This window comes from Rosa rugosa, chromosome 6, assembly GCF_958449725.1.
Source record: "Rosa rugosa chromosome 6, drRosRugo1.1, whole genome shotgun sequence".
Lineage (NCBI taxonomy): Eukaryota > Viridiplantae > Streptophyta > Magnoliopsida > Rosales > Rosaceae > Rosa > Rosa rugosa.
The window spans coordinates 5214322-5239817 of NC_084825.1; the positions used below are offsets into that span (position 1 = coordinate 5214322).

General features: G+C 39.0%; 4 protein-coding genes across 10 annotated transcripts; 3 read left to right on the plus strand and 1 right to left on the minus strand.

The window, feature by feature from the left end:
- Positions 1–3274: 3274 nt before the first annotated feature.
- Positions 3275–6249, plus strand: LOC133714410 (uncharacterized). 2 transcript variants are annotated; one of them, XR_009848660.1, is made up of 3 exons: positions 3275–3546; positions 4256–5904; positions 6025–6249. XR_009848660.1 is itself a non-coding variant. In XM_062140520.1 (2 exons), the coding sequence occupies exons 1-2, from the start codon at positions 3444–3446 to the stop codon at positions 5314–5316; spliced, it is 1164 nt and encodes a 387-aa protein (XP_061996504.1). In that variant the 5' UTR covers positions 3275–3443; the 3' UTR covers positions 5317–6249. The 2 variants fall into 2 exon arrangements, 1 of the variants encoding a protein (XP_061996504.1); XM_062140520.1 differs by having other exon boundaries at positions 4256–6249.
- Positions 6250–8735: 2486 nt separating this feature from the next.
- On the plus strand, positions 8736–12811 carry LOC133714409 (pentatricopeptide repeat-containing protein At4g20740). Of its 5 annotated transcripts, none has more exons than XM_062140516.1 (5): positions 8736–10966; positions 11181–11313; positions 11495–11607; positions 12146–12248; positions 12331–12811. In XM_062140516.1, exon 1 carries the CDS (start codon positions 8826–8828, stop codon positions 10950–10952), a length of 2127 nt encoding a protein of 708 aa, XP_061996500.1. In that variant the 5' UTR covers positions 8736–8825; the 3' UTR covers positions 10953–10966; positions 11181–11313; positions 11495–11607; positions 12146–12248; positions 12331–12811. The 5 variants fall into 5 exon arrangements, with proteins under 5 accessions (XP_061996500.1, XP_061996502.1, XP_061996499.1 ...); XM_062140518.1 differs by having other exon boundaries at positions 12335–12811; XM_062140515.1 differs by having other exon boundaries at positions 12146–12198.
- Positions 12812–14499: 1688 nt separating this feature from the next.
- LOC133717233 (uncharacterized) lies at positions 14500–15629 on the minus strand. Its single transcript, XM_062143911.1, has 2 exons — positions 15289–15629; positions 14500–14912 (listed from the first exon to the last, which is right to left on the minus strand). The coding sequence occupies exons 1-2, from the start codon at positions 15565–15567 to the stop codon at positions 14799–14801; spliced, it is 393 nt and encodes a 130-aa protein (XP_061999895.1). The 5' UTR covers positions 15568–15629; the 3' UTR covers positions 14500–14798.
- Positions 15630–17250: 1621 nt separating this feature from the next.
- LOC133717453 (protein MAIN-LIKE 1-like) lies at positions 17251–23713 on the plus strand. 2 transcript variants are annotated; one of them, XM_062144168.1, is made up of 5 exons: positions 17251–17460; positions 18712–18967; positions 19317–20174; positions 20250–20663; positions 23293–23713. In XM_062144168.1, the coding sequence occupies exons 2-5, from the start codon at positions 18713–18715 to the stop codon at positions 23320–23322; spliced, it is 1557 nt and encodes a 518-aa protein (XP_062000152.1). In that variant the 5' UTR covers positions 17251–17460; position 18712; the 3' UTR covers positions 23323–23713. The 2 variants fall into 2 exon arrangements, with proteins under 2 accessions (XP_062000152.1, XP_062000151.1); XM_062144167.1 differs by lacking the exon at positions 23293–23713 and adding an exon at positions 20743–21003.
- The last annotated feature ends 1783 nt before the right edge of the window (positions 23714–25496 follow it).

Consider the following 25496-nt stretch of genomic DNA (forward strand, 5'->3'; position numbering starts at 1 on the left):
GTTCGAGATCGATGGCTTCTAGGTTGGACTCTACTAGCTGCGTAGGGTCAATGTGTTATTTCAACCTAGGGTTTTGGTCAACTACCAAACCCTAGCAAGGTTCTAAAAAACGCTAGGCGCTAGTCGGGCGGTGACCCGGGGACTAGCGCCTAGGGGCCTAGGCGGGGACTAGGCGGTTTTTAATTATTTTAATTTTTTAACTATTTTATAGTGATTTACCTAAGTTTTGAGATTTTGGAAATTAATTAAGGAAATAGAAAATGGGTGGAGCGATCCTAGCCATCCATCGTCTCCACCTCTTGATCCTAGCCATCCATTATCAATTGGACACATCTATATAACTTGGTGAACAGTGGGAAATACATGAAATTTCGAGAGAGAGGGAGAGAGAGAGCTCGGTGCTCTCTGACCCGAGACACAGCGACCCGACCGGAAATTCCACTTCCAGCCACCCCACGACGGCGCGCGGGCACCCACGTCTTCGTCTCTGCGTCGCCTACCTCCTTGCACCCTCAGATCGTCCATGCATCAACGGTGAACAGAGAAGCAATGACTGGAAGCTCCGAGACTTCCCCGGTGAGCTCTGCAATCCCCATCTGTTCCGGTCACCTTTTAGACTACCTGTGGTATGGAATCTCCTCCCCTCGTCTTCCTCTACATGTCTAAGTAATTAGTTTTCAGTTTGGATTGGGTTTTGATGGTTTGCGGTTCTGGGTAGCTATGGCTCTGCCTTGTTCATCATTACCGGCAACCTTTCCGGCTTCGTTCTGGCTTGGTTACACGCTCTTGATAAAGAAGTCGATCATGTTGCCAAGATTACCAGCTTGGGGCGTTACATACGGCATCGATTCGGATGAGGAGGAGGAGAAGCGGCGGGAGTGAGAGGTTGGTGGAGAGAGATGTGGTTATGATTTGCATCAGTCCGCCTACTTGCTGACCGCCCAACGCCAAGCCGGGGCCGCCCAGCCCGCCTAGGCGGCCGATTTTATCCCTCACGCCTAGCTCGATCGACTAGGCCATAATCGGAACGGCCTAGGCGCCGCCTAGTCGGCCGCCTAGGCCGATTTTTAGAACCCTGAACCCTAGTCTTCAGAACACATGTATCTAATGCTATGCCGAAAACTCTGTTGCACAACCTGACTTACCTTGTTCAAAAGCCACTCCGCACTGTTCCTATCAGAGAACTTGAGAGCACAGACACCATGGTTGAAACTGTGACTGGGAAACGAAAATCTAGGGTTGAGCCTGAGGTTACCATTTCTCCAAAGAAGCTGAAATTAAGCCTAGCTGTGGGTAAGAAGAATATGGAGTTGGTTGATATAGGATTGGTTCCAATGGCGCTGCAAATAAGAAGGGGGGAAGACCTATGGGGAGTAAGAACAAGCTTCCCTATGGCAATGCTAACAAGAAGAAGGCTTTGAAGCATGCAGATATTGTTGAGAACAAGAAGAAAGCAAAGAAGAATCTATTGGCTAAGTTGAATAATGCAAGTGATGGAACAAGCTCTTATCCGAAAGGAAAGGAGCTTGTGGTTGTTTGAAAATTATATTACTAGGGTTTCAAGCCTGTGTGAGTTAGGAGACTTTCTATAAGTTTTCGAAGACATTTCTAGTTGTTTATTTGTACCACAATTGCGTGATTGGCAGGTAAGGGCTAGTTGAATGATTTCCTTTCCTTGGAAGACGAGGTGATCCTTTATTGTGTAGGTTTGCATAATGCAAGTGCTTTTTAGAACTTAATTGTTTGCAACTGTTTAGATAGGTTGTATCGATTTCTTGCCGGGTTTCTTATTTGAGGCTTTGTAGGCTTTGGTTTTTTTTTTTTTGCTATCGATTCTAATGATATCAATTTCTATTAAAAAAAAAAGGATATAATGTTTTATTTCACTACTTTGACAACATTAATGAAATAGCATTGGTGGAATTGTCATGATATTTTGAACAAAAAATGTCTAATGTTCAAATCTTATCATTGTAATTTTTTAATATTTTTAAAAACAAAATGAAATTTTGTTTCATTTTGTATTTATAATAGGCCGGCCACAATATGTCGTGCTTGGGCCGTGTCAGGCCCATAATGGTCTCAGGCCGGGCCGGGCTAATGGACCAATATTCCTTGGTCCAACCCAACCCGATAGAATAACGTGCTCGGGTCGTGCCGAGCCACTAACCGGCTTGGGCCATGCCAAACCGCTTTTTAACGTGTCAGGCCCGTGCATTAGAATAACGTCCTTGGGTCGTGCCGAGCCGCTAACGGGCTTGGGCCATGCCGGGCTGCTTTTTAAAGTGTCGGGCCCGTGTTGTGCTCGTGCCTAGCAGCCCATTTGCCATCTCTATTCATTAGCCATTACATAAAAGATCCAAATAGCAAAACCAATTCAAAACAAAATAGAAAAGAGACCAAACCAAAATCAAAACGGATAATTTACCGGTTAAGTATTCTCCTTCACTCCTAGATTACTCTCTCACTTCACATTCACACTTTAATACCAACTGTAACCAAGTTAGAAGTTTAGAAGAGTCAATTACTTAATGTTCTTCTTGTCTTCCCATAGGAAGTTCAATGCTCTGATTTGTGGAAACATTTCATGATCAATGATTATTCTATGCCGAATTACAGAAATCCTACTTGTTTTGTTGCATTTTACTCAATTGTTGTCCAAATGTGAAGGCCAATCAGCTAAAAGAATGGAAGAAAGTCAAGAAATCCAGGCATGGAGAGGATATGGGAAGAAATCATCTCGTACCACTCATCAGCTACTTGTTGTGGGGAAGAAATCATCCCCTACAGGAGGCAAAATGGGAGCTACGGGGCTACAGCATGCCTCAAGAAAGAAACAATTTAAGCTACTAAACATCGGGCTCTGCTCTCTAAATGGATGAGGAGGCTCATGCAGTTTTTAGTTTAGTTTATGTTTTTTCATTAATAATGTAAACAGTTCACGGTAATGGGTAATTTTAGGGCCATGAGGCATTTATTTTGAGAGTTTTGCTCATCTCTTATTCCTTGTTTTGGTGCGTGCTGTGTTTGTTAGTACTATGTTATGTGTTGGAAACTTATTTTAATCAGGTCATCTCCGTAACAGGTTCCTTTGTATAATTGTTGGCCTCAATAATAGAAAGCATTCTCATTTCTTCTCAAAAATCCCATAAAATAAATAAAATAAAAAATTAATTTTATCGGAGAAACTCTCCTTAATTTGCATTGAAGTGTTAAAATGAGCATTTTTGAGGTTTGAACTCTTAGGGCCAAAGCCCAAAACAGTAAGAAGAATTTACATTGGGAAGACAAAAAGGTTCAAAGATTTAACCCAGTCTGCCGCCCCTCTCTCTCTCTCTCTCTCTCACAGAGACACAGAAAAGAAAGTAAAGCTTTGTTCTTTGACCTCATCAAGATCTTGGATTTAGTTGTTCTGAAAGCCAATCAGTCTATGATTTGATCAAATGGGTAAATGGGGACATCGCCCCAATCGCAGATTCTTCCGTCAAGAAAAGCTTCCAAGCCCATTCCCTCTTCCTTTTCACCCTCGACCTCCTCCCCCTTCAGGTAATTTTCTCTCTTTCTCATTCTATTCTTCATTTCAATTTGGATAATGTAACAGTGATGAAGATTTTTGCTTCCCCAGAAAATATTGAATCTTGCTAGAAAATTATTGAAAATGCGTGGTGGGTGTTAACACCCTAAGTGCCTGTGACCTGTTAGAAGTTAGAACACAATCTCTTTGGGTTTCATGTGCATGTTCTTTGTCCTCACAGTGCATTTCCTATTGAAATTGAATCCAACTTTGCATGCCTTGGGCTCCTAAACTTAAAATTTTGTAGAAGAGGATGCTTGGTTTTTTTATTTATTTATAAATGTGTGGTTTGCAGTTTGGAATGGCATTTATTTGATGTTTAAAATATTGGGTTATCTGAAGAAACAACTATTAGTTACATGATACATCAATCTGTGATATACCTGTTAGTACATTATTGCCAAGAAGACAAAGTCTTTATTTTCTTTAGGGTAACTCTCGTGCATTGTACAGTTTCTAACATAATTGGTAGTCCATAAAACAACTTTAGACTCTATAAGTCTCTTAGCACATTGGCACTAACTCTTTATGTCTTTGAAATTCATATGTATTCTCCTACTATCTTGTATGATCTCCTTGAGTATTGTTATGCTGGAGACTTCTGGCAGCAATACTGCAATAGTGTTGGATTTGGGTTCTTACTTATTTCTTTTATCTTTTCTTAACTTTTTATTTTATTAGAGTTTTGGCGGGATGGTGTACCTCAATGGGAAAAGGAATACTGCACTTTGATCGGGTCCATACCATGGTGGAAGGTGGTAGATGCCAAGAATTATATGTATGGCAGTAGTAATGTACTCAATTGGGACGATTCAGCTGGTGAGGAGGCATTTCAAAATGCGAAAAAGCGCTTTTGGGCAGACATCAACGGCCTCCACTGTGACATCTCTCTACCTGATTCAGATATTTATATTGATGAAATAGATTGGAACCCTTTCATCAATCCTGATATCGTGAAGGAAGTGGATCGTGAGTACTTTGCTCCTGATGATGGAGATGGAGAAGGAAATGACAAGTTGGGGCAGAAAAAGAGGAAGACAGAACATTCAGCTATTATTCCTTTAGATGGACATAACTGTCTTCCAGATACTCCTACAAATCCTTGGGAATGTGACAATATGCAAAGTAGTGGGGATTTGAAAAATGAAGCAGAGGGCTGGAACCAGGGGAATAATCATACAGATTTGGTTAGTGGTGAAGTCAACTCTTGGGAACGCTTCATTACTCAGAGCAATGAAAGAATGGAAAATACTGCATGGGAAGATAGGGATAAATCATGGAGATGGAGCCAGATGGCAAAAAACAGTCTCTCAAAGAATTGGGATGATGGTGGCAATCCTTGGGGACGGGACTGTCAGGGTGTTACCCATGTGAAAGTTAATAATAGATGGGGTGATCCCTTAAATAAGTCTTGGGGATCCAACCAGCCGGAGACAGAGAATTTGGATCATGGTGAAAATCCTTGGGAGTGTGGTCCTAGTCAATATAATGAAGCTTTAACAAAAGATCGAGGATGGAAAGATTGTGGAGGTTGGAAACAGTGTGACAGCCGTATTAACCAGAGAAATAATTTGGATTTTAGGATAAAAGGTAGCAGATGGGGAACTACGAATCACAGTGGCCAGAAGAGGGAACGGTCTCACCAATATATAGCAGGATCCCAAAGCTCAAGATTTCAAGGGAGTGATTGTCAAACAGGTGGATACTGGAGGAGGGCAAACAATAGAAAGAGGCTCAGCTGACTCAGTTTTGGCTTTGAGTAGCCAGTGATAGAGAACAAGGGTTCAGTTTTGACAAATGTTTTTGAACTGCTAACTGATGATAATGGATTTTGAAAACATCTATGGATGGAGACAATAGAACGGGACGTGTGAACATCATCTAAATACTATAGCATGTCATCTCTGTTGTCTCATGATAAGGCAATAGTCCAATCTTCCAGATTGGTAATGCTATTGCTACGTCAGCTATAGTTTGAGGGCTTTAATTTTAGAGGATGCCTAAACTTTTTTGCACCATGCATCCTTGTATAACTAGTAATTTCTTTAACTGAATAATAGTAATATTATTACCAGGACCAGTTTCCTGTTCTCCAGAAAGTACTGAGACGGGGGTGTGCATAATGTTGACTGGTTGAGCTCATAACTTGAAGTGTCCTTGTTACGTACCAGTTTTCTACTCTTTTGAAGATCAGCTTTCTGCTTGTAGCATTACACCAAGTGATTTGCTTATGTGTGCTCGCAGCTTGTGCAGACATGTGCTTTCATCTCTCTCCTAGACCAGCTTTCTGTTGATAGCATCGCACAAGTGGTTTGCTTGTGTGGTGTTTGGTGAGATAAATTGAAACGTTCTGTTTTAGAAAATGTCAGTCCCTCTTAGAAAAAATGTGTTGGTTCATTGATGTTGTTCCCCCAAATAAGATGAGGTGTTTTCATGTATATTGTTCTCAGGTGAAGTCAGCGAGTTGCGAAGTTGGTTTGCTTTCTGGGTTTCAAATTGCTACTGTGTCCGGTGTTATTGGTTTTATGCTTCAGAATGGAGTTAATACATTATAAGAATTTGTAACAACGTTGATCATAGGTTTTATCTTGAACAATACCCATCTCCATTGTTGATCATGAGCTTTGTGTTATAGGGGTAACACTTTCAAATCGACCTTCTGGATTTGTTTTTCTTTTGTCGAGCCATTTTCACGGATGATCTGATAAGCCAATGATTTTTCTTGGTGTTTCAGAATACGGTTAATCAATATGTTAATTAATCAATTACGATAAATTCTGAAAAAATAAAACTTATTGAAGAGAAGTGAAGACTTTCATAAAAGTTCTCGTAAAATAGTTTCATTATGTACATTGTACAATTGTACATGCCAGATCATTTATTAGTAAGATCAATCAGCCAAAATAACCATGAGCGGCTATGATATTATAAGGTTTTTTCCTCTTGACCAAATATGTCACCTTCATTAGCATATTAACTTTTTGGGATTTCCCCAATCAAACTAAAGGTTGAGCGAGTTTGTAATAAACGGCTGTCTTTATACATCAACGATTACAACAATTATCCCGAGTAATATTTGCCTCCAATGTTGATCATGACTTTTGTATTTATAGATTTAACACTTTCAACTTTCTCAACGAGTTTGTGAGAATAGTGTCTTTCCACAATAATAATTATCCTGGATATTATTATTTATCTTCGTTGTTCATCATGAAATTCAAATTTAACACCTTTTTTAATTTTATTTTTTTTCGAGAGAAGAGGAAAATATATTCCTCTGATAAAAAAATCATATGACCGTACTAGGTCAGGCTAGAGTAATCACATCACCAGAACAGTCTTATCATGGTGTCAAAGCAAAAGTTGGCCAGACCAGAAACCTACTTAACATCCTCAATACAATTTAACAAGCTCACTTATTCAAATGACTAAATTCATTCTCAAAAAAAAAAAGGACTAAATTAACCCAAAAAAAAAGAAAAAGAATACTAACCAAATGTAAATAAACTATACTAAAAAGCAAAATAAAAACCTAACATAAACCTTCTCTTCTAAGTTCTTCCATAACTTTATGCTCTTGCTTTGTGACCAGCGTTAGAACGTCTTTCGACGAGAAGGTCAGAAGACTTAGCAATCTCGCTCAGAAAGAGAAGCTTCCCGGTCAAATGGTGTATACTGTATCGGATGATTGAATTGACTCGGTTGAATACTCATATTTTCGGTTCGGATAGACTTCATTCAAGAGGGCGGCCCTAATCAGTTTCATTGCCCCTACTGACTTCACACCTTCGGTGCCTTTCTTTTCTTAAGGCTCTTCCTTCAGCAGTGTCAATCAGAGGCTAATGGTTGCCTATAGAAAGCGATTTGATACCGGTTACTTGTATGTTAACATTATTTCCTATACATCCAGTATGTCCCCCCTTATTCCCGACCTACTTTCCCAAAAGCTAAATGCAACCGCCTAGGAACATAATGTTGTACACTAGCACCAAAAAAAAAAAAAAAAAAAAAAAGGGAAGGCCACCAATTAAGGTCAAAAGAGTGTCACCCCCCCAAGGCACAAACCAACCCCATTCTAAGTGAGAGAGAGAGAAGGAGAAATGGACTGGCCCAAGGCCTAGCCCACCAAACTACATTCCGGCAACCAGTGGCGGAGCCTCATTATGCTATAAGATGAATGTGGCCCCCCCAAACCTCCATGTGGCTGCATTTGATTGGTCATAATTTTCATAAATTACACATTATAATCATTGAAAATTGCCCTCCCCCCCCCCCCCCCCCTAAATTTTTGGGCAAGCTCCGCCATTGCCTGCAACCCAGAAAGGCTGAGGCCCAAATGCCCAAGTCCACCACACTCATCTCTACCACAAAGTTCCATTCGGATAGAACCTTGAGGAATGAGGGGAACAGCCTACCATCACCACGCCGGCGGCCGGCCTCTAACCTCAGTCATTGACGCGGGTTATGGAGGAAGCCTCCTTGGACCCAACCTGGAAAACAACAAGCAAACTCAAAAGAGCCGCACTCCGATAAGCTAGCGCCAACGAGTTTTGAGAAAAATCAATGCCTCCGCAAGCCCAATGCCGCCACACAACAGACACACCGACCTCGATCTCAAACACAAAAGAGATCCAAACTTCCAAACTCATGTCCAACCAAATCACCACCGCTTCACCCAAAAAGTGAAGCCTTATCCTCCTGCTGCTTATGCCTAGAGGCTGGAGGTGTGACGCCAGAGCACCCTGCTACAATAGGATCCGAAGGGCACCACTGCATTGCTGCGCGAAACCTAGGGCTATATTTCGGTCTTGAGAGGTGACTATAACTCTTCTCAAATGTAACCATACGATTATTATATTTTGTTGCAAAAAATAAAAATTACTTTATCTACTAGATCAAATGTTAACTCGAACATGGGTTAATGGGTTATGTATGCAAGAATATATTACTTTTAAAATTTTTATTCCAAATTTCTAATCATTAAAGTACCGAAACTAGATCAAATCAATAAACAAATCAAATATGTCAATTCACCGTTCATATTCATAAATGATAAATCACGATTATAAATGCTTTAACGATTTTCAATTTAGTATAATATCTAAATATCTAACGAATCTGATTAGAAAGTTATCATTTTAGGCTAATATATACATTTTGTGGAAACCTTAAAATTGAAGTTGAGCTTTGAATCGAACCAGTAGGCCCATAAACAGCACTCCCTCCAAAATGTGACGGAGTAGCCATCAGAATGCCCCCTCCTCCCAAGTTCTCCTTATTCCACGGCCACCGCAACCCCTCCCGTAACCGCCCCACCGTCCGCGGCAGCCGCCTCTCTCCCCCAAAACCCAACCCCACCCCAACTCAATCCCAGCCCTTCGACCTCTCCAACTGGGACCCCCACCAATCTCCGCCGTCCACCTCCTCCACCCCCAACCCCAGCCCCGCCGTCCCCCTCTCCTTCCTCTCCCCCATCGCCCGCTTCATCCTCGACGCCTTCCGCAAGAACCGCAACCGCTGGGGCCCGCCGGTCGTCTCGGAGCTCCACAAGCTCCGCCGCGTCACCCCGGACCTGGTCGCCGAGGTCCTCAAGGTCCAAAACGACCCCGTTTCGGCCTCCAAGCTCTTCCACTGGGCAGGTAAGCAAAAGGGTTTCAAGCACACCTTCGCTTCCTACAATGCCTTGACCTATTGCCTGAACCGGGCCCACCGGTTCAGGTCGGCCGACCAAGTCCCCGACTTGATGGAGTCTCAGGGGAAACCCCCCACCGAGAAACAGTTTGAGATTCTGATCAGAATGCACTCTGATGCCAATAGAGGTCTTAGGGTTTATTATGTCTATGAGAAGATGAAGAAGTTTGGGGTTAAACCCAGGGTTTATTTGTACAATAGGGTAATGGATGCGTTGGTCAAAACGGGTCATTTGGATTTGGCATTGTCGGTTTACGACGATTTTCGGGGTGATGGGCTGGTGGAGGAGAGTGTGACTTTTATGATTCTGATAAAGGGGATGTGTAAATTTGGGAGAGTTGATGAAATGTTGGGGCTTTTGGATAGAATGAGGGTGAGTTTGTGTAAGCCGGACGTGTTTGCTTACACCGCAATGATAAAGGTGATGGTTTCGGAGGGGGATTTGGATGGTTGTTTGAAGGTTTGGGAGGAAATGAGGAGGGATAGAGTTGAGGCGGATGCTATGGCGTATACGACTCTGGTTACGGGGTTGTGTAAAGGAGGGAGGGTGGAGAAGGGGTATGAGTTGTTTAGGGAGATGAAGGAGAAGGGTTTTTTGATTGATAGAGCGATTTATGGTGTGCTGGTTGAGGGGTTTGTGGAAGACAGGAAGGTTGGGGCAGCGTGTGATTTGTTGAAGGATTTGGTGGGATCAGGGTATAGAGCAGATTTGGGGATATATAATTCTCTGATCAAGGGTTTATGTGATGTTAAGCGGGTGGATAAAGCTTATAAGCTTTTCCGAGTTGCAGTTCAAGAGGGTCTTGGGCCGGATTTTGCGACGCTGAGTCCCATTCTGGTGTCTTATGCTGAGATGAAAAAAATGGATAACTTTTGCGAGTTGCTTGCACAGATGGAGAAATGTGGTTGTCCTGTTATTGATGATCTTACGAAATTCTTCTCCAATGTTGCTGAAAAGGAGGATGGAGTCATGATGGCTTTGGAAGTGTTTGAAGACTTGAAAGTTAAAAATTATTCTAGTGTTGCGATCTACAATATCCTTATTGCCGGCCTCCACAAATTTGGGAAAGTGAAGAAAGCATTATCCCTCTTTGATGAGATGAAGAGTTTTGATTTCCAGCCTGACTCGTCCACTTATAGCTCTGCGATTATGTGTTATATTGAAGAAGGGGATCTCCATGAAGCTTGTGCCTGTCATAATAAGATAATTGAGATGTCTTGTGTTCCTTCTATTGCTGCCTATCGCTCTCTTGCCAAAGGGCTTTTCAATGTTGGAGAGATTGATGCAGTTATGCTGCTAGTCCGGGACTGCTTAGCCAGTGTGACAAGTGGGCCCATGACATTCAAGTATTCTCTTACCGTTCTCCATGCATGTAGATCCAATAATGCTGAGAAGGTGATTGATGTACTGAATGAGATGATGCAGCAGGGTTGTCCACCAGATCATGTTATATACTCTGCTATAATCTCTGGCATGTGTAAGCATGGCACAATAGAGGAGACAAGGAAGGTATTTTCAAATTTGAAAGAGCGCAAACTTATAACAGAAGCCAACATGATTGTGTATGATGATATGTTAATTGAACACATGAAGAAGAAGACAGCAGATCTGGTAGTGTCAGGGTTGAAGTTTTTTGGTTTAGAATCCAAGCTGAAAGCAAAGGGTTGTAAACTGCTGTCAGGTTGAAATTATGAAGCCAGGTACTGATTGAACAGATTACTATAGGTTTTACCATATTAAATATGAGATTGGATAAATAAAAATGAAATGCGTAACTGGATATCTCTAAATAGGAACATTCTGAACTTTTAAAAGCAAATGTGAAGTTGCATGAATATGCTTGCTCCCATTGCTATCTGTACAAATCTCAAAAGAAACCTGAAAGTTTCTTCTTCTTTTTTTTCCTTTGTTCAGCATCAAAGTGAAGAGAAGCTACAACATGCACCCCAGTGATATTTGTTACATAGAGTTGGCACATTTTGTCTAAAGCCCCATATTCAATCGACCATTCTCCTTTTCTGAAATTCATATATGTCTGCCACAGCAAGTGAGTTCCATATTTCCATGTCATCATCCAAATTTTAGAACTTTGTTAGGGTAAAGGATCTGAAAACCGTAAATCCTTGCTGTATGGACTGGCAATTGAAGCTTTAAGTAAACTTAGTTTTTTGGCCAGGATTTGGTGAACTGTTTATCATTTGTTCATAAATCATGTATGTCGTTTACAGATGTTGGACAACAAATACAAGTACAAGGTGGTGAAACTGGTGAACAATGGACCTGCTTTCATAATCTTGCGCTTGAGATCCGTTTCCTTTATTAATTGGAACAGATGAATGAGGTCAATCTTTCTTTTGTAATTTATGCCATAGTTAATTGGAAGTGCCTAATATGCTGCACCACTGATGATAATACAGTGTAGTGATAGATCCAGAAGATATTTGATTTTTCTGTTTGTGTTAGTTTTGAACTTTTATCCTATAGAAGATATATTGTAATGAAAATAATAATGCTAGTTTTTTTGAGTTTCATAATTTCTCATACATTCTTTTCCCTTAGGAGTCAGTGTTTTGTAATAAAATAGTGAGAGTACAAGAGTAAGTTTGTCTAACAATACTCTGAGGCTAGTAGGTATGTACAGTAGAGAGTTGACTTAGGCAACCTTTATACAGTACATCAGAATAGGAATTAAAAGCAATATCAATAGGTGATCTAACAAGTACTAACATTAATTGTAATAGTAATAATTCAAAATAAAAAAATTTGGGTTGCTGGAACTTTTTGAAGTTTGTTACAGCAGAATGCACGTGCAGTTCTTCAAGTTCTTTAATATGTTAGTGTGATAGTGTCGGTGCATCTGATGTAAGTCATCTTGGCAGGCTCTGTCCATTTCCAGAAAATAATGTCAAAATACCTCACATCCTTAACACAGGTATCCTCCATTTACTGAAGTGTCCCCTAGCTCACCTGTAAATCCCACAGGTTGTTGTTTGTACGTACAAATAGTACAGTTTCTTAATAGATGATGAATTATATATATGATTTGTCTCATTTGTTCATGCAGCTAGGCCCTGTGTCATTGAAGATTGGCTTGCTATCTCCTAGTGTACAAATGATCCAGTTATTTGCTGAGCAACTAAAGCATCTTGTGCTTTTTCAAGAACTCTTATGCTTTGTGCCAAACAGTGTGATGTTCTCAATGATGATTTTTTTTGGCATAGAAATTCGATTATGAAGGAATCAAGTTTGTGGCGCAATGTGAGGGAATTTTAAGGGACAAAGTATGGTGTGCAGCCTTTAAAGGGATGTGTAGTTTTCCAACTTGACGTTCTCTTGTCGTACCGGCGTTTGCTCTTTGCCAACTCCTACATTGGTTGAATCTGTGATCATTCCAGAGTCATTTTGTCTTATGTTCTGTAAATCGTTTTATCAGTGAGAACTTTTGGGCACAATTCAGCTCTAGCTATTCTAAAAGACAGCTTGAATTACTTGTATTTTACTCCCTGACCAATCATTTTCAATAAAATGACAGTCCATTCCCAAAATTATAGCATATATTGATTTAAATAAAGTTCTCACAATAATGGTTGAAGTAAATAAATTAACAGGAACTGAAGGCATTGATCTGCTTTTTCACAGAGTTAAAGGGAATGGAGTCCTTGTGAAAGTAGGAATATCCTACTGTTATGAAAGGAAGACACGTGTTCTCATGCTGGCGGATACTTCCTTTTTCTAATTGAGGTTTCCAACATGCAATAGGAAACATATTATTCTAATTTTCTATTCTCGTTTCCCTTTTTAGTCGGGAATCTAAATCATAATTTCCCAAAACGTTTACTATCTCTAATTGATGTTTTAAACATGCAATAGGAAACATATTATTCTAATTTTATATTCTCTATTCCCTTTTAGTCGGGAATCCAAGTCAGAATTTCCCAAAACGGTCATCTATTGTTACTCTATAAATCAGAGGAAGCCAATGTTTGGATTCCAGAAAGAGGTAACTGGGAGCCGGAACTACTTACTACTCAAACCTATAAGGTCAGAGCAAGCTCGCTTGAAGATAAAGTTCCTTCTTTGCATGGTGCTAGGAATAAGATCGATCGATATATGGCTATTCTTCCTTCTCCTAATAATAGAAACATGGAACTGTCACCTGATCATAGGAGGGCTCGCAAGAAGATGTATCGAGATCGAAAGATGAATATATTTAAGAAGGCGGAGGAGCTTTCCATACTTTGTGGTATCGATGTCGGTGTGATCCTGTTCCAACCAGCTGAGAAGAGTACTGCTACTACTCAACCAGCTGCTGCAGAGACTTGGCCTAAAGATCCTACAGAAGTCAAGCGCATTATCCGGAGATACAAGGCAAAGCCTGCCTACACTCTTGCTTCATCTCCTAGCGAAAGCCCGCCGGCAATTAAAGATACTATCAGTAGTACTCCTTCATCTTCATCTTCATCTCCATCTCCATCTCCATCTCGAAGTGTACTAGGGAAGAGAAATTTCCTAAACTTAGATTTGTCTTTGTCTGGTTTTTATGATTCGCGAAAGAAAATTTTAAAAGATGACAAAGGTAAGAAGAAGTTGCATGCTGATAATGATGAGAACATAAATTCAGAAGAGGAGATGGGGATGCAGTACGAGTTTCACACAAGATGGAATGCTGCTGGAAAAGATGAATTATACAAGGACGACGACAAATTGAGGATTGGATATGATGATCATGAGGCAAAGCTTGCTTCACTGGAAGCTAAGGGAGAAGCTATAACAAAGAGGATTGCTTCATTGGAGGCGACTTATGTTTAATTGTAACTCGTGTACTTTATCATACTAGTTTGATTCTTCATATACCTTTGTATCACTTTAATTGACCTGTTTGGCCTAACACCCAAAATTAGAAGTTGTTTGTTGTCTGGATATTAGTCTTAGTTCTTGATTCTTTTCAATAAAGGATGATTTTATCAGTGCAATTTGGGAATGCTAATTTCATGTAATCAATAATAGCTTAGGCCAATGCGCCGCATGTTAAGCAACTACTGAGCAGGATTCTTTTATCAACCTTTCTACTTTGTACTCTGCATCTTGAGATCGATGGTGGAGTAGGTAATACTTTCTCTTTCTGGTTAGATTTAGCCCCCTTCATTTCTGCTTTTCATGTCTCAGAATTGTGAACTGCAATCTATCAGTTCAGAATTTAAAAGACAACAATGAACATGCACATTGAAAACACCAGTAGGAAAATATCTTGTGCAAATCATAAGATTGATGTATCTTCATTCCATAGTTCTCTTTTTTACATACAAACATGGACACAATACATGCCATTGGGGGTATTCAACCTTTCAACTTACAATATTTGTCTTATAAGAAAGAAGGTGCAACTGGACTCAATGCTACAAAATTGTCAAAATAAGGTAACTGGCTGGAAGCTACAAGTCTACAAGGTTCCTCTATTCCCATTTTGAATTCACAAAATCACAATGAACGCCAGCAGCTGATCTAAAGATAACACTATTGCAACAAGAAAATCTAGACTTCCCTTTTGGGACGATTACGAGTGCGTGGAACGGCAGCTTTTTCTTCCAGAGACATGTCAACTTCATCATCCTCATCAGTTTCCCTGATAGCTTGGTTAATTGCAACCTGATTGAAAAGCTCATACATTATAATTTACTTGAAAATAAATACGAAAACAATAACAAAAACCAGTAAAACAAAAAAACACTACCAAAAACAGTCACTAATGATGACAATTACAGCTCGTTTTCCAAAAACATGTCATCCTATGTATTAAGTAATAAACAGTTACCATGGCTTCATAGCAAACCAAATGCCAAACAAAACTAGTTTGTGCTTCAAATCTAGTAAATGAACAAATCAAAAACTATCTCCACCCTGATTGGAACTACCAACCTTTCAAGTTCAACTAGAAAACCCAAAACCCTACATGAACTGAACAATCTAATGCATTGTTAAACTCATATAAAATCGAAAACCCAGTTGAAGAAAAGGGACAAACCTCCTCGAGATAGTCTCTGTCGAGCTTGTCAGCGATTCTGATGGAGGTGAAGACGGTGAAGGCGATGAGTGAGAGCGGCAAAACGAACGCGAACACGTACTGGCTCGTGGTGGGGCCCGCTCGAGTCACCACCGTGGTGACGCCTCTGTTGCTGGATTTCCCGGCGAGGAATAACCGAGCCGGCGGCACGTGCGGAGGGTTGAATGAAGCACGTGAGGAGGAGGAAGAGGGTGGAGAGAGGGAGAGAGAGGCGGTGTTGGAGATGAGAAGCTTTGCCATGATGGTAGCTCTGAGCTTTTTGAGCTTTTAGCTCCCCAGTGGATGGATAATACGGATCACCATTCCTTTGTGTTTTTATAAGTCTCTGGAGCTTACGTCAGCATTTCAAAATAAACAATCTGATATTTTTTATTAAAAATCTCTGATAGAACCAGTGGCGGATCTGGGATCCAATTGTTGTCTAGGCTAATTAGAAGTGCACAATTTTTTTTTTTTTTTTTTTTAAAGGTTTGGAACTCAGTGGGAAGCTCATCCTCACGCTTTTATTATTTTCAATCAAAACATACAACGGTCGGTAATTCTAACCAACAAAAGCTCATTCACTTATTGTTACTTTATTTTTCTTTTTTTTTAGCCAGTAATTTATCATCAAAGACATCAGTCGGTAATTCTAACTAAAAATACAATCATCATAGCCTCATAGGCTATCCACCGAGGCACCGACCATGATCCTCAGCTAACATGGAATCTCTCTCTCTCTCTCTCAATCCTCAACTCATACACAAAAGCCCAACTCACAATTACTCAATTACATCCGCTACTGGTAGCAATTAGCAAACAGAATCAGCGAGAGGAGATCTGAGATTTCTTTGAGAAAACCCCATTGGGAAAAACAGAGCAGGAAGAAGAACAGAGATGTATCAAAAATTCAAAATAGGGGAGATCGACAAAGCTTCATACCTTGTTTACGAGAAAGCGAAAGAAAGATTGTTGCTTTGGAGATTCCTTGGTCTGCGTCGCAGACTGAGGCTACTGGACAACAAGGGGTGAGATTTTCCACAAGAAGGGAATTTGGGTGTGGATTGCTTGAGGCATTTCTCTTTCGAAGAGAGACTTAGCTAGGAGTTGTTTCATCGAAACACACAAATCTGACCTACTGAGTGTCTGAGTAGTGTGACTCTGTAAGGCTGTGACTCTGTGAGACTGGGAATACACGCGACTTTGATGGATAATTTTTTTTTTTTCTTTGGGCTGGTATGGGCTGAAAGGTAGAGATATATATATACCTTAAGGTTTTTAACCCAAAATCTCGTCTAGGCTTGAGCCCATATAGCCTTCCATGTCCTTCCGCCACTGGATAGAACACGGAACTTAATTAATTAAGACAAAAATAGCTGAGAAAAACTGGAGCATCTACTGTAAAATTTACCTCTATATTCATATTGAAGAAAATCTTAGTAAAATGATCGCTTGTGATCAAAAAGTTATGACCTAATGGGGTTGGTTTAGTGGAAGCATGCTAGGCTACAAGTGGGGAGAACACTACAGGGCTTCTCCTGGTAATAGGTCTTTGGTTCGAACCCCAGCTTGTGAAAAACATCCCTTAGGAAGGGGTCATACCCAAAGTTCTCGGCTCCATAGTGGTAACTCACTCGGCCACCACTTTTGTGTTAAGAGAAAAAAAAAAAAAAAAAAAGTAGATTATATATCAACATACTTCGATTGTCCAGATTTTATGTCTGTCAGTACCGCAGGTTTTCACATTGGGTCTTTCTAGATGTACCCAGCAAATTTCTATTTAGACCCAGCAAAATTTTTACCTTCAGTAAAAAAATAGAATTTGTAGTTACACCCAGCAACTTTTCCAACAATACCCTTATTTTTAACTCACACCCAGCAAATTTCACACCCAAAACCTCACACCCACACCCACACCCAAATCTCACGCCCAAAACCTCACACCCAGCAAAACCCTGATTCTCTCGACATCAATGAGGGTCGCACCAAACTCGTTCTCCAACTGAGAGGAACTCGTGCAGAGCATTATTATAGAGGACGGACTCGACACCGAGTAGAGGAAAAAGAAGCGCAGTCTCAAACTCAAGAATTTCAAGGTATTTCTCAAACTCGGCACTGAGCTATTTCCTTCGCTCTCACCCGCCGAATTTCAAGGTATCTCTCACCCTCTCTCACTTCTTGGTTTAAATTTCTTTCCACGAGTACTTTATTAGTTTAATTTCTTAATTTAGGATTTGAATCTCGGGTTCATTTGTTGATATTTTCTTTTGATTCATGGGTATTGCTTTGTTTAATTTTGTTTTGCTTTGAATTCAATTTGCTTATAAGAGAGTTGATCAGTTTGATACGAAACACTTATTTTATGGGTATTTGTTTGGATGCTTTAACTCATATGCTTGAATGAAGTTGATGACTTGAGTTCTTTATGTTGATTACAACTGAGTTGTGACAATGTTTGGAATCGAGGCTTTGTTTGCATTATTTAGCATTGCATTTGCACTTGAGAGTCAACACAAAACCTGCTGTTGAATGATTATTTAGAGAAGCTTCTGAAAATTATATCTTACTAGCTGAATGATTATAACACTGGAGAATTTAAATAGGGTTTAGGTGCGTGAGAATGGACAGTTGTTTTGAGGAAATAGCTTTTGATTTTCACTTTGCATTTATCATGAAATTTCTACCTGATGTTGGAATGCCAGAACTCTATCTCAAAACTGTCTTCAACATGATATGATGAATAAACAAATGTTCCATCATTTCTACCTGTGGCCATAGTTTGGCTCCGTTTTGAGGTACACGTATAGTTTACGTTTGATGTTTCTCACTATAACTGTCTTCCAACATATTAATGTCTCCTTTTCATGAGAAATGCAATGTGAAAATCAAAAGCTATTTCCTCAAAACATAATTTTGATAATGAACTGTCAAAGTCAAAGGTAGCCTGGTAGGAGTAGGACACAATGTCGAGATTACCATAGAATTTCCTTCTCCTTGCAGTAGAAACCTATCTTTCCACCTAACAATGTGATAATGCAGAATGAAAGAAAGTAGTTCAGATGCAACGTACTAACAATGACCCTTGGTAGCATTTGTTCTATTCAAATTCAAAATGGTTGCCTACCAATTTCATGCACTGACTTTGTAATCATTTGCACTACCCAATTTACAATTTTCAAAAGTTCTACAGGGTACCACTATCACATATTCACGTTAGAAACTTGATGCCAGGACATGCATGGTTTTTTCACCCAATTTTCTGATATTAAACTCTTTGCAGAACCTTGTATATATATATATATATATATATATATATATATATTATTTTTTTCTCCACAATTATAGCTGCTTTGGTATTTAATGTTTTTCAACTTTACCTGATAGACATTATTATTTATTTTGTAGTATGGCTAGAGGTTCTAAACACCATGATTGCCCCATAACCTCAAAGACAAAAAGAAAATTTTGTTCTCAACCTTCTCAGTCAGTAGTGGATGATGGTATACTAGAGGCTGGTGTTGATACTGGGGAAGAACAAGCTTCTGAACCCTTTACAGATGCAGATGAGCCTCTAAGTGGTCCATTTCCGGGAGGTCCTCATGATCCATCGGTATTGAAGAGCTTTAAAAGTCATGTAGCAGCTGCTATATGGTTTAATAAGGTATGATTGGTTGCTTTGTTCTTACAATAACATTTCATTATATGACAACAGCAAAACTATGCAACTTGAATTTTTATTTTATTTTTTTTGGTCTTGCCATTTCTGGATAAATGAGATTAAGCTTCTGATTCATCATATACGCAACTTATACTGAGCATACTTGGACACCATTTACAGTTATATCATTAGACATCATTACTCTACTTTCAGTTATTTTTTTTTTCCTCCTTTTTTTCTCAAGAAACTTCAATTATATATTGAGGCATTTTATTTCTTTTATGTTCGTATTCTTTTTTAAGAGTCCAATTCATGTATCACAAAAGTTTTTATTCTTTATTTTTTTTTTCAGGAACGTGATCCGTTGAAACTTCAGAACCATTCATATAAGCTCACACAATGGGTATTTGATGAACATGTTACTAACCATAAGTTTTGGAGTTACATTGATGGGTCTAGGTTGAGGCCATTAGTTAACTGTTCATATTTAATTGGTAATAGAGTTGTTGTGTCAGCCTTTTGTGAGAGGTGGCAGCCTGAGACGAATACATTTCACTTACCCTTTGGTGAAATGACAATTACATTGGATGATGTTTTTAACATTTTAGGTATTCCAATTCAGGGTGATTCCATATCTGTACCTGACGGTGTGCGGTTAGACAAAACTTATTATGCATCTTTACTGTCATCTACACTAGGAGTTACTATAGATGAGGCAAAGAATGAAATGAGTCGATATGGTGGAAATGGGGTAACACTAGAGTGGTTGAGATTAAGATTTCAGAGTGTTTCAGATGATAGTTCTCTTGAATTTATTGAGTTCGCAGCAAGAGGATTCTTGCTATATATATTAGGTTGCACACTTTTTGTGGACAAGACTGGGAATAGGATAAATGTGATTTACCTACATTTTTTACGGGATCTTAATAGGGTTGGTCGGTATGCCTGGGGAGCTGCAGGGTTATCATTTTTATATCGACAGTTAGGACTTGCATCTAGAGTTGGTTGTAGGCAAATTGGGGGTTATTTGACATTGCTTGAGGCTTGGATATATGAGCACTTCCGGAATGTAGTTTCCCCTCATCTTCGTGTTGAATATTCAGAGAATGAGCCACGAGTGAATCGTTGGGAACCTCGAAAAGATGCAGGTTTGTCACTAGTTTACGTGCAAGCTCTTCGCCAACAGCTTGATCATATGCAGGCACACGAGGTATGTTGACATTTCTATATTGACAGTTAGAATATTGCTCTTTTTTTTATACCTAATTTATTTTTATTTTCTCAGGTCATATGGGATCCATATCGTGGTCATAGGGATGCTCATCCATTATTGGAAATCACATTTTACACAGGAATGCTTAAGTGTTTAGATATTGTGGAACCATATTATCCTGATAGGGTTCTAAGACAATTTGGTCGAGTTCAAACAATTCCTTGCAACCCTTACACCCCATCTCGTGTTCGACGAGTTTCTGATTCCAAATCGTACAAGGTTGTGTATGAGTACTTCGATGGATTGTGGCAAAGATGGCGAGATCACGTGTTAGCAGATGCCAACCGAAGCACTCCAGTTAAGTTTTCATATGACTGCACTCCAGAATACTTATCGTGGTACCAAAAGATCACACATCCCTATGTTCAACACCCTGATCGGGTGTCTGCTGCAGTTGATTCAAATGAGGAAAATCATCCATTACAGGTATATATTTCTTAAGGTTTAATTTAATTATTTGTCTAGCACTACTAACTTACAAATTTTTAATACTTGCTTGATGCAGCGTATATCACGGGCATTGTGTATCACTCAATCTATTGTTGATGTTGGCCGAGATGATGCTATAAGACAACCAATGAAGCTATATGAGGCAATTGAAAGCATCCAACATATACTATTAGGTGACCAAGTGCAAAATACACGCACATATCAACGTCGGCGGCGTGTACAAAATAATGAATAGATTTAATTGTATTTGAAATTTTTTTCATACATTAATGTCAACTATGATTGACTTGTAGTAGAAATGATTTTGTTCTTTTCCTTTTTAATTGTTCTATATGGATCATAAACATAAACTAAAAGCATGCAGTAGCATTTACAGACTCGTTTTTTGAATGCAATCATCAATCCAATTAATAATAGAAACACCTATGTCTTTGAAAACAGTAACAATTAAGAACCTAAACTAGCTCAAGAGACATAACGAGCAATTCATAAACAAACTAATCACTATCAAGATGATAAACTTTTTCATTGTCTGAATAATTTGGACAAAAAATATCTCTGCCATTATGAAGACGATCACTATAGGGAGCTAACCATCCATTTGCACGAGGTAGAGAGTATTTAAACCAACAATTGATAACAGGTGGCATAGGATGCAATGACCTCAAATGAACCTAATAAGACAAGAGAAAAAGATTACCAATTCGTTACAATTATAAGACAAATACAGTATAAAAAAATGTATTTTAGCAACATGTATAGAATACCTGGACAAAGTGACATCTTTTGACAAAACCAATTGAAATTTCACGACGATCAACTATAGGAAGTGGGATACTATTCATTGGTAAGAAGGTAAAACAAGACATCAAAGGCAAACCAAAATGCATCAGCACAACGTTGTAACAATTTGCGACAATGTATCCCATATCTGGTATTAAGAACCAATGTTCTTCAGGCGGAAAATCATTAAAATAATCTAATCTCCTCTCCACCTCCTCCAGTCGCTCAGCATATCGGAATAGTAATCGATATGCATGCTTATTTCGATGAAACTCTTGCAACAACTCCTTGCGTACACGGCGCCAATTATTCTCACCATATCCCATAAACTCAGCTATAGCTCTAAAACCACAATTACCATCATCCTTTACATCATTGGCTCCTAAGAAAAATGGCCACATTTCTTGAGGAAACCAGTCATTATACTCCTGTGTCAATTCAGATGGATTGACATGTTGACGTAGATTCAACTATAGAATACAAAATTTAGGTGAGTATTGCTAAACAATTAGTGAAACAAATCTACCATTATAAGCAATAAAAAAAATGAAATATTACTAAATCTACAAACCTGCGTGGGAATTAGTGAAGGACTGATATGTTCTCCCACTTTGGATGGTCGTTTCTTTGTCTTCATGGTTGTCTCACTAGTACTAGTAGTTCCAGGAGTTAATTTTGCTGATTGAATATTACCTTTTGCCTCTTTTGGTCGTCTCCTATTTGGTCTCTTCAATGCAGCTTTCATTATAACGCTCCCGACACCTGGTGTTTGTGAATGACTATCTTGACCTGACAATGCAATCTCAAAAGAAGATAACATACGACGAGTAGAGGCTTCTTCTTTAGTTGGACGTCCTTTTGTGTTGATCTTCGCTAGTGGTTCTGTAAGCAGGGTACATCCTGGATTCATAATTTCCTCTAACTTTCTCCTTACCTGTCTCTTGGTGTCATCGTCCCTTTCATGTAACCAGGTCATGAATCTTTCCTCTAGTGACTTCAATGGAATATCTATAGGGTCATTACTTTGTGGGGAATGAAACAAATCTAATTTCCTCCAATGACGATGAACACAATCGAGTGGAATAGGGCTGCCATTCTCCTTATAAATTGCCATCTCATGTGCACATGGCAACCCATGTGTTTTTCTCAAAGTACAACCACATGCATTCTCATTAGTTCCAATAACATCGATTCTCTCAGACTCTCCCAAAATATAATCTAGGGCAGCATGTGATACAAAACCCACTATTACCTTAAACTCATTCTTCATGAAGTCATGTCGGACAAATATAAGACTTTTCTCAAATGAAGCCTTTACTTCTGTGTGTTGCAACACCAATAAGGCGTGAATCTTTTTCCATGATGTGTCAAAGTTGCACAGACTAGACATCAAATGTCGCTTCAATTTTGAATGAGCACTTTCCGCCCTAGTTAAAAGTACACATGAACAGTATATGAAAATTCAAGTAAATTATATGAAACAATACGTAGTTTATTAACAAATAAAAAATATCAATTGAAAATTACCTGTTTGAAGTCATCGTTCCAAAATGCATATAATTGTTCGTCCATGCTTCAACAAATCTTTCCTTATATTCATTCAACCAAGTGCCTTTCACATAGGTTAGTACTTCATCATATTTTTTGTAGTCTCTCTCGAACTCATGTAAATGTCTTTCATAGTCAGGTATCGTATCTGAAAAGACCAATGTGTTCCATGCCTGCATCAACTTTTTAAACTTCACTTGGTTATCAACAAGCTTTTTGCATTTTCCCAACACTGCCCTATTAATATGCCATCTGCACAATAAATGTTGAGCAGCAGGGAACACTCGACGAATGGCATTCATGAGTGCTAGCTCTCTGTCAGTAACAATCACACTTGGAAGACAGTCTTCATTCATCACACTCTTCAATCTAGATAAAGCCCAAACGTAATTTTCCTCTTTCTCAGCATGGATGTATGCAAATGCAGCATGGAATGTTAATTCTGTAGATGTCACCCCCACAATCTCTAACAATGGATATCGAAACTTATTTGTCTTGTATGTGGCATCCATTATTAAAACATAAGGAAATGCACGTAGCAGATTTACACTATCAGGATGAGTCCAGAACAAGTCACTCACAATGTTCTCTGTGCCATAACTCCTATGCCACTCCACATAATTGTATTTCTGCAAATTGTTTAGCAATATTTGCATCTCTGACCTACCAGCTTTTTCAACCACCCTTTGAATATGTCGAGCATTGTAGATTGTCTTCATAGTGCTTGAATTGAGTGGGTCATTTTGCTTCAAAGTGTATAATATTTCTTTTGGATTTACCAAGTTCTTTGACATATCAACCAACAAATTATTTTCTTCCTTGGTTAATCGCCCCAGGAAGGAATGCCCTTCAGGATACTTTGCAGCATGATGGTTATGCATCCCATTTACCACCTCAAGGGTCCACTCATCCTCAGGGCCAACATTTTTGCCCTTCAAGCGAAATGGGCAACCACACCTCTTTGTACCACCACTCCTTTCACGCTTCTTCTTTTGAGGATTCAGATTGGCATTAAGCTTCTTCTTTTGCATGCATTCAGAGGCTATACTATTCTTTTGATAAAAGCCACCTCTCTCACAACCAAAAGTTATTCGCCCTCTTTTTAACCTACAATTCCCTGGAGCATCAGACCTCCTTATTACAACTACTATTCCACACTTTCTTCCTTCTTCACGAGTCCAGTTAACTAATTCATTTCGACTTTTGAATACCTGTACAAACAAACAATTACTATTGAAATTGAATGGAAACCCGAAGCTAATCATCTTGACAGTTTACAAGCTACTTACCTCACTAGTTATAAATTGATTTGTTGTTTCAAAAACACATTTAGTCCAACCATTGCCACTTTCAATAGACTCAGATTTAATCTGTTAAAAAAAAAAAAGACGTCACAATAATAAATAAATAAATAAGCTATAAGTATTTTAGATAAAAGGAAAAGAATTTGACAAGTAGTAACATTCGGTGGTTGTCTGCCGCAAATTATACCAATATTCGGTGGTTGTCACCCGAACAAAACAGTAAAATTCGGTAGTTGTGCTCCGAAGTTTTGACAAAATTTCGGTGTTTAGCTGCCGAACTTTCCTATGTTTTCGGTAGTTAGCTGCCGAATATTCTAACTTCTTTCGGTGCTTGTTGACCGAATGAAGTGCGATAAACTGCACTAAAAATTATATTGTTTTTTCTGGTTCTATGATAAACAAAATGCACAAACCTTATTTGACTCCTCCGAAATCATAATTGCAGTCACAACTCTGTCAATATCATGCGTATTAAACCCTTGAAGCAATTATAAAGGAAAGTGAAATTTGGGTTTAAGGTTTTGCTCGAAGAAACAACGTAACAACGTAAACACAGTGAACTGCTGGGTACAAATAGAAAAAAAGAGTTTTGAACTTTATGGTTTCTTTTATTATTTACCATGACTATTATTGTCATTTCGTACGAGGATATAAGTGTCTTTTAATGCAAAACTGATTTGCTGGGTCTAAATAGAAATTTGCTGGGTACATTTAGAAAGACCCTTTCACATTTTGCACTGATAGTTAAGGCATTCAACTTGATCAAATTACGTCTCCATTGATTTCATTTTTCAATGGAAAACTCAACCAAATTTGGTAGGAACCTCCATAATTTTTAGCAAATTTGATTCTATGTTTGTAGGCGGGCTGTGCCCGCGACTATTGCGGTAATATCCATACAGAATCGAATAGCTCTCTTTTTTTTCTTTTTTTTTTTGTGAAATAGAGTTGAATAGCTTTGTAAGTAGTCGTGAAGAGTTTTATTTCACTAGTTTGTGGGAATACTTTTGTAGAACTGATATCGACCTGCAAGTCTGCAACTGTTGTCTCTAGCTACTATAAGATGCAGACTTGCGACTCTTAAATTCAATGACTCCCCTGTCAACAGACTCGTAGTCTCCTCTTGGTGTCTTACCGTGGTGCTTTCAGCTTCTTCCTTTTGACCTTTAGGCCT

What these genes read in the sequence shown, in the direction of transcription:
- LOC133717233 (XM_062143911.1), bottom strand. Translation starts at nt 15,567, where the DNA reads ATGGCAAAGCTTCTCATCTCCAACACCGCCTCTCTCTCCCTCTCTCCA. An exon ending in ACAGAGACTATCTCGAGGAG is followed by an intron (nt 14,913 to 15,288) that starts GTTTGTCCCTTT and finishes CTTTTCAATCAG; the next exon opens with GTTGCAATTAACCAAGCTAT.
- LOC133717453 (XM_062144167.1), top strand. Translation starts at nt 18,713, where the DNA reads ATGGCTAGAGGTTCTAAACACCATGATTGCCCCATAACCTCAAAGACA. An exon ending in CTGCTATATGGTTTAATAAG is followed by an intron (nt 18,968 to 19,316) that starts GTATGATTGGTT and finishes TTTTTTTTTCAG; the next exon opens with GAACGTGATCCGTTGAAACT. An exon ending in ATCATATGCAGGCACACGAG is followed by an intron (nt 20,175 to 20,249) that starts GTATGTTGACAT and finishes TTATTTTCTCAG; the next exon opens with GTCATATGGGATCCATATCG.
- LOC133714409 (XM_062140516.1), top strand. Translation starts at nt 8,826, where the DNA reads ATGCCCCCTCCTCCCAAGTTCTCCTTATTCCACGGCCACCGCAACCCC.
- LOC133714410 (XM_062140520.1), top strand. Translation starts at nt 3,444, where the DNA reads ATGGGTAAATGGGGACATCGCCCCAATCGCAGATTCTTCCGTCAAGAA. An exon ending in TCGACCTCCTCCCCCTTCAG is followed by an intron (nt 3,547 to 4,255) that starts GTAATTTTCTCT and finishes TTATTTTATTAG; the next exon opens with AGTTTTGGCGGGATGGTGTA.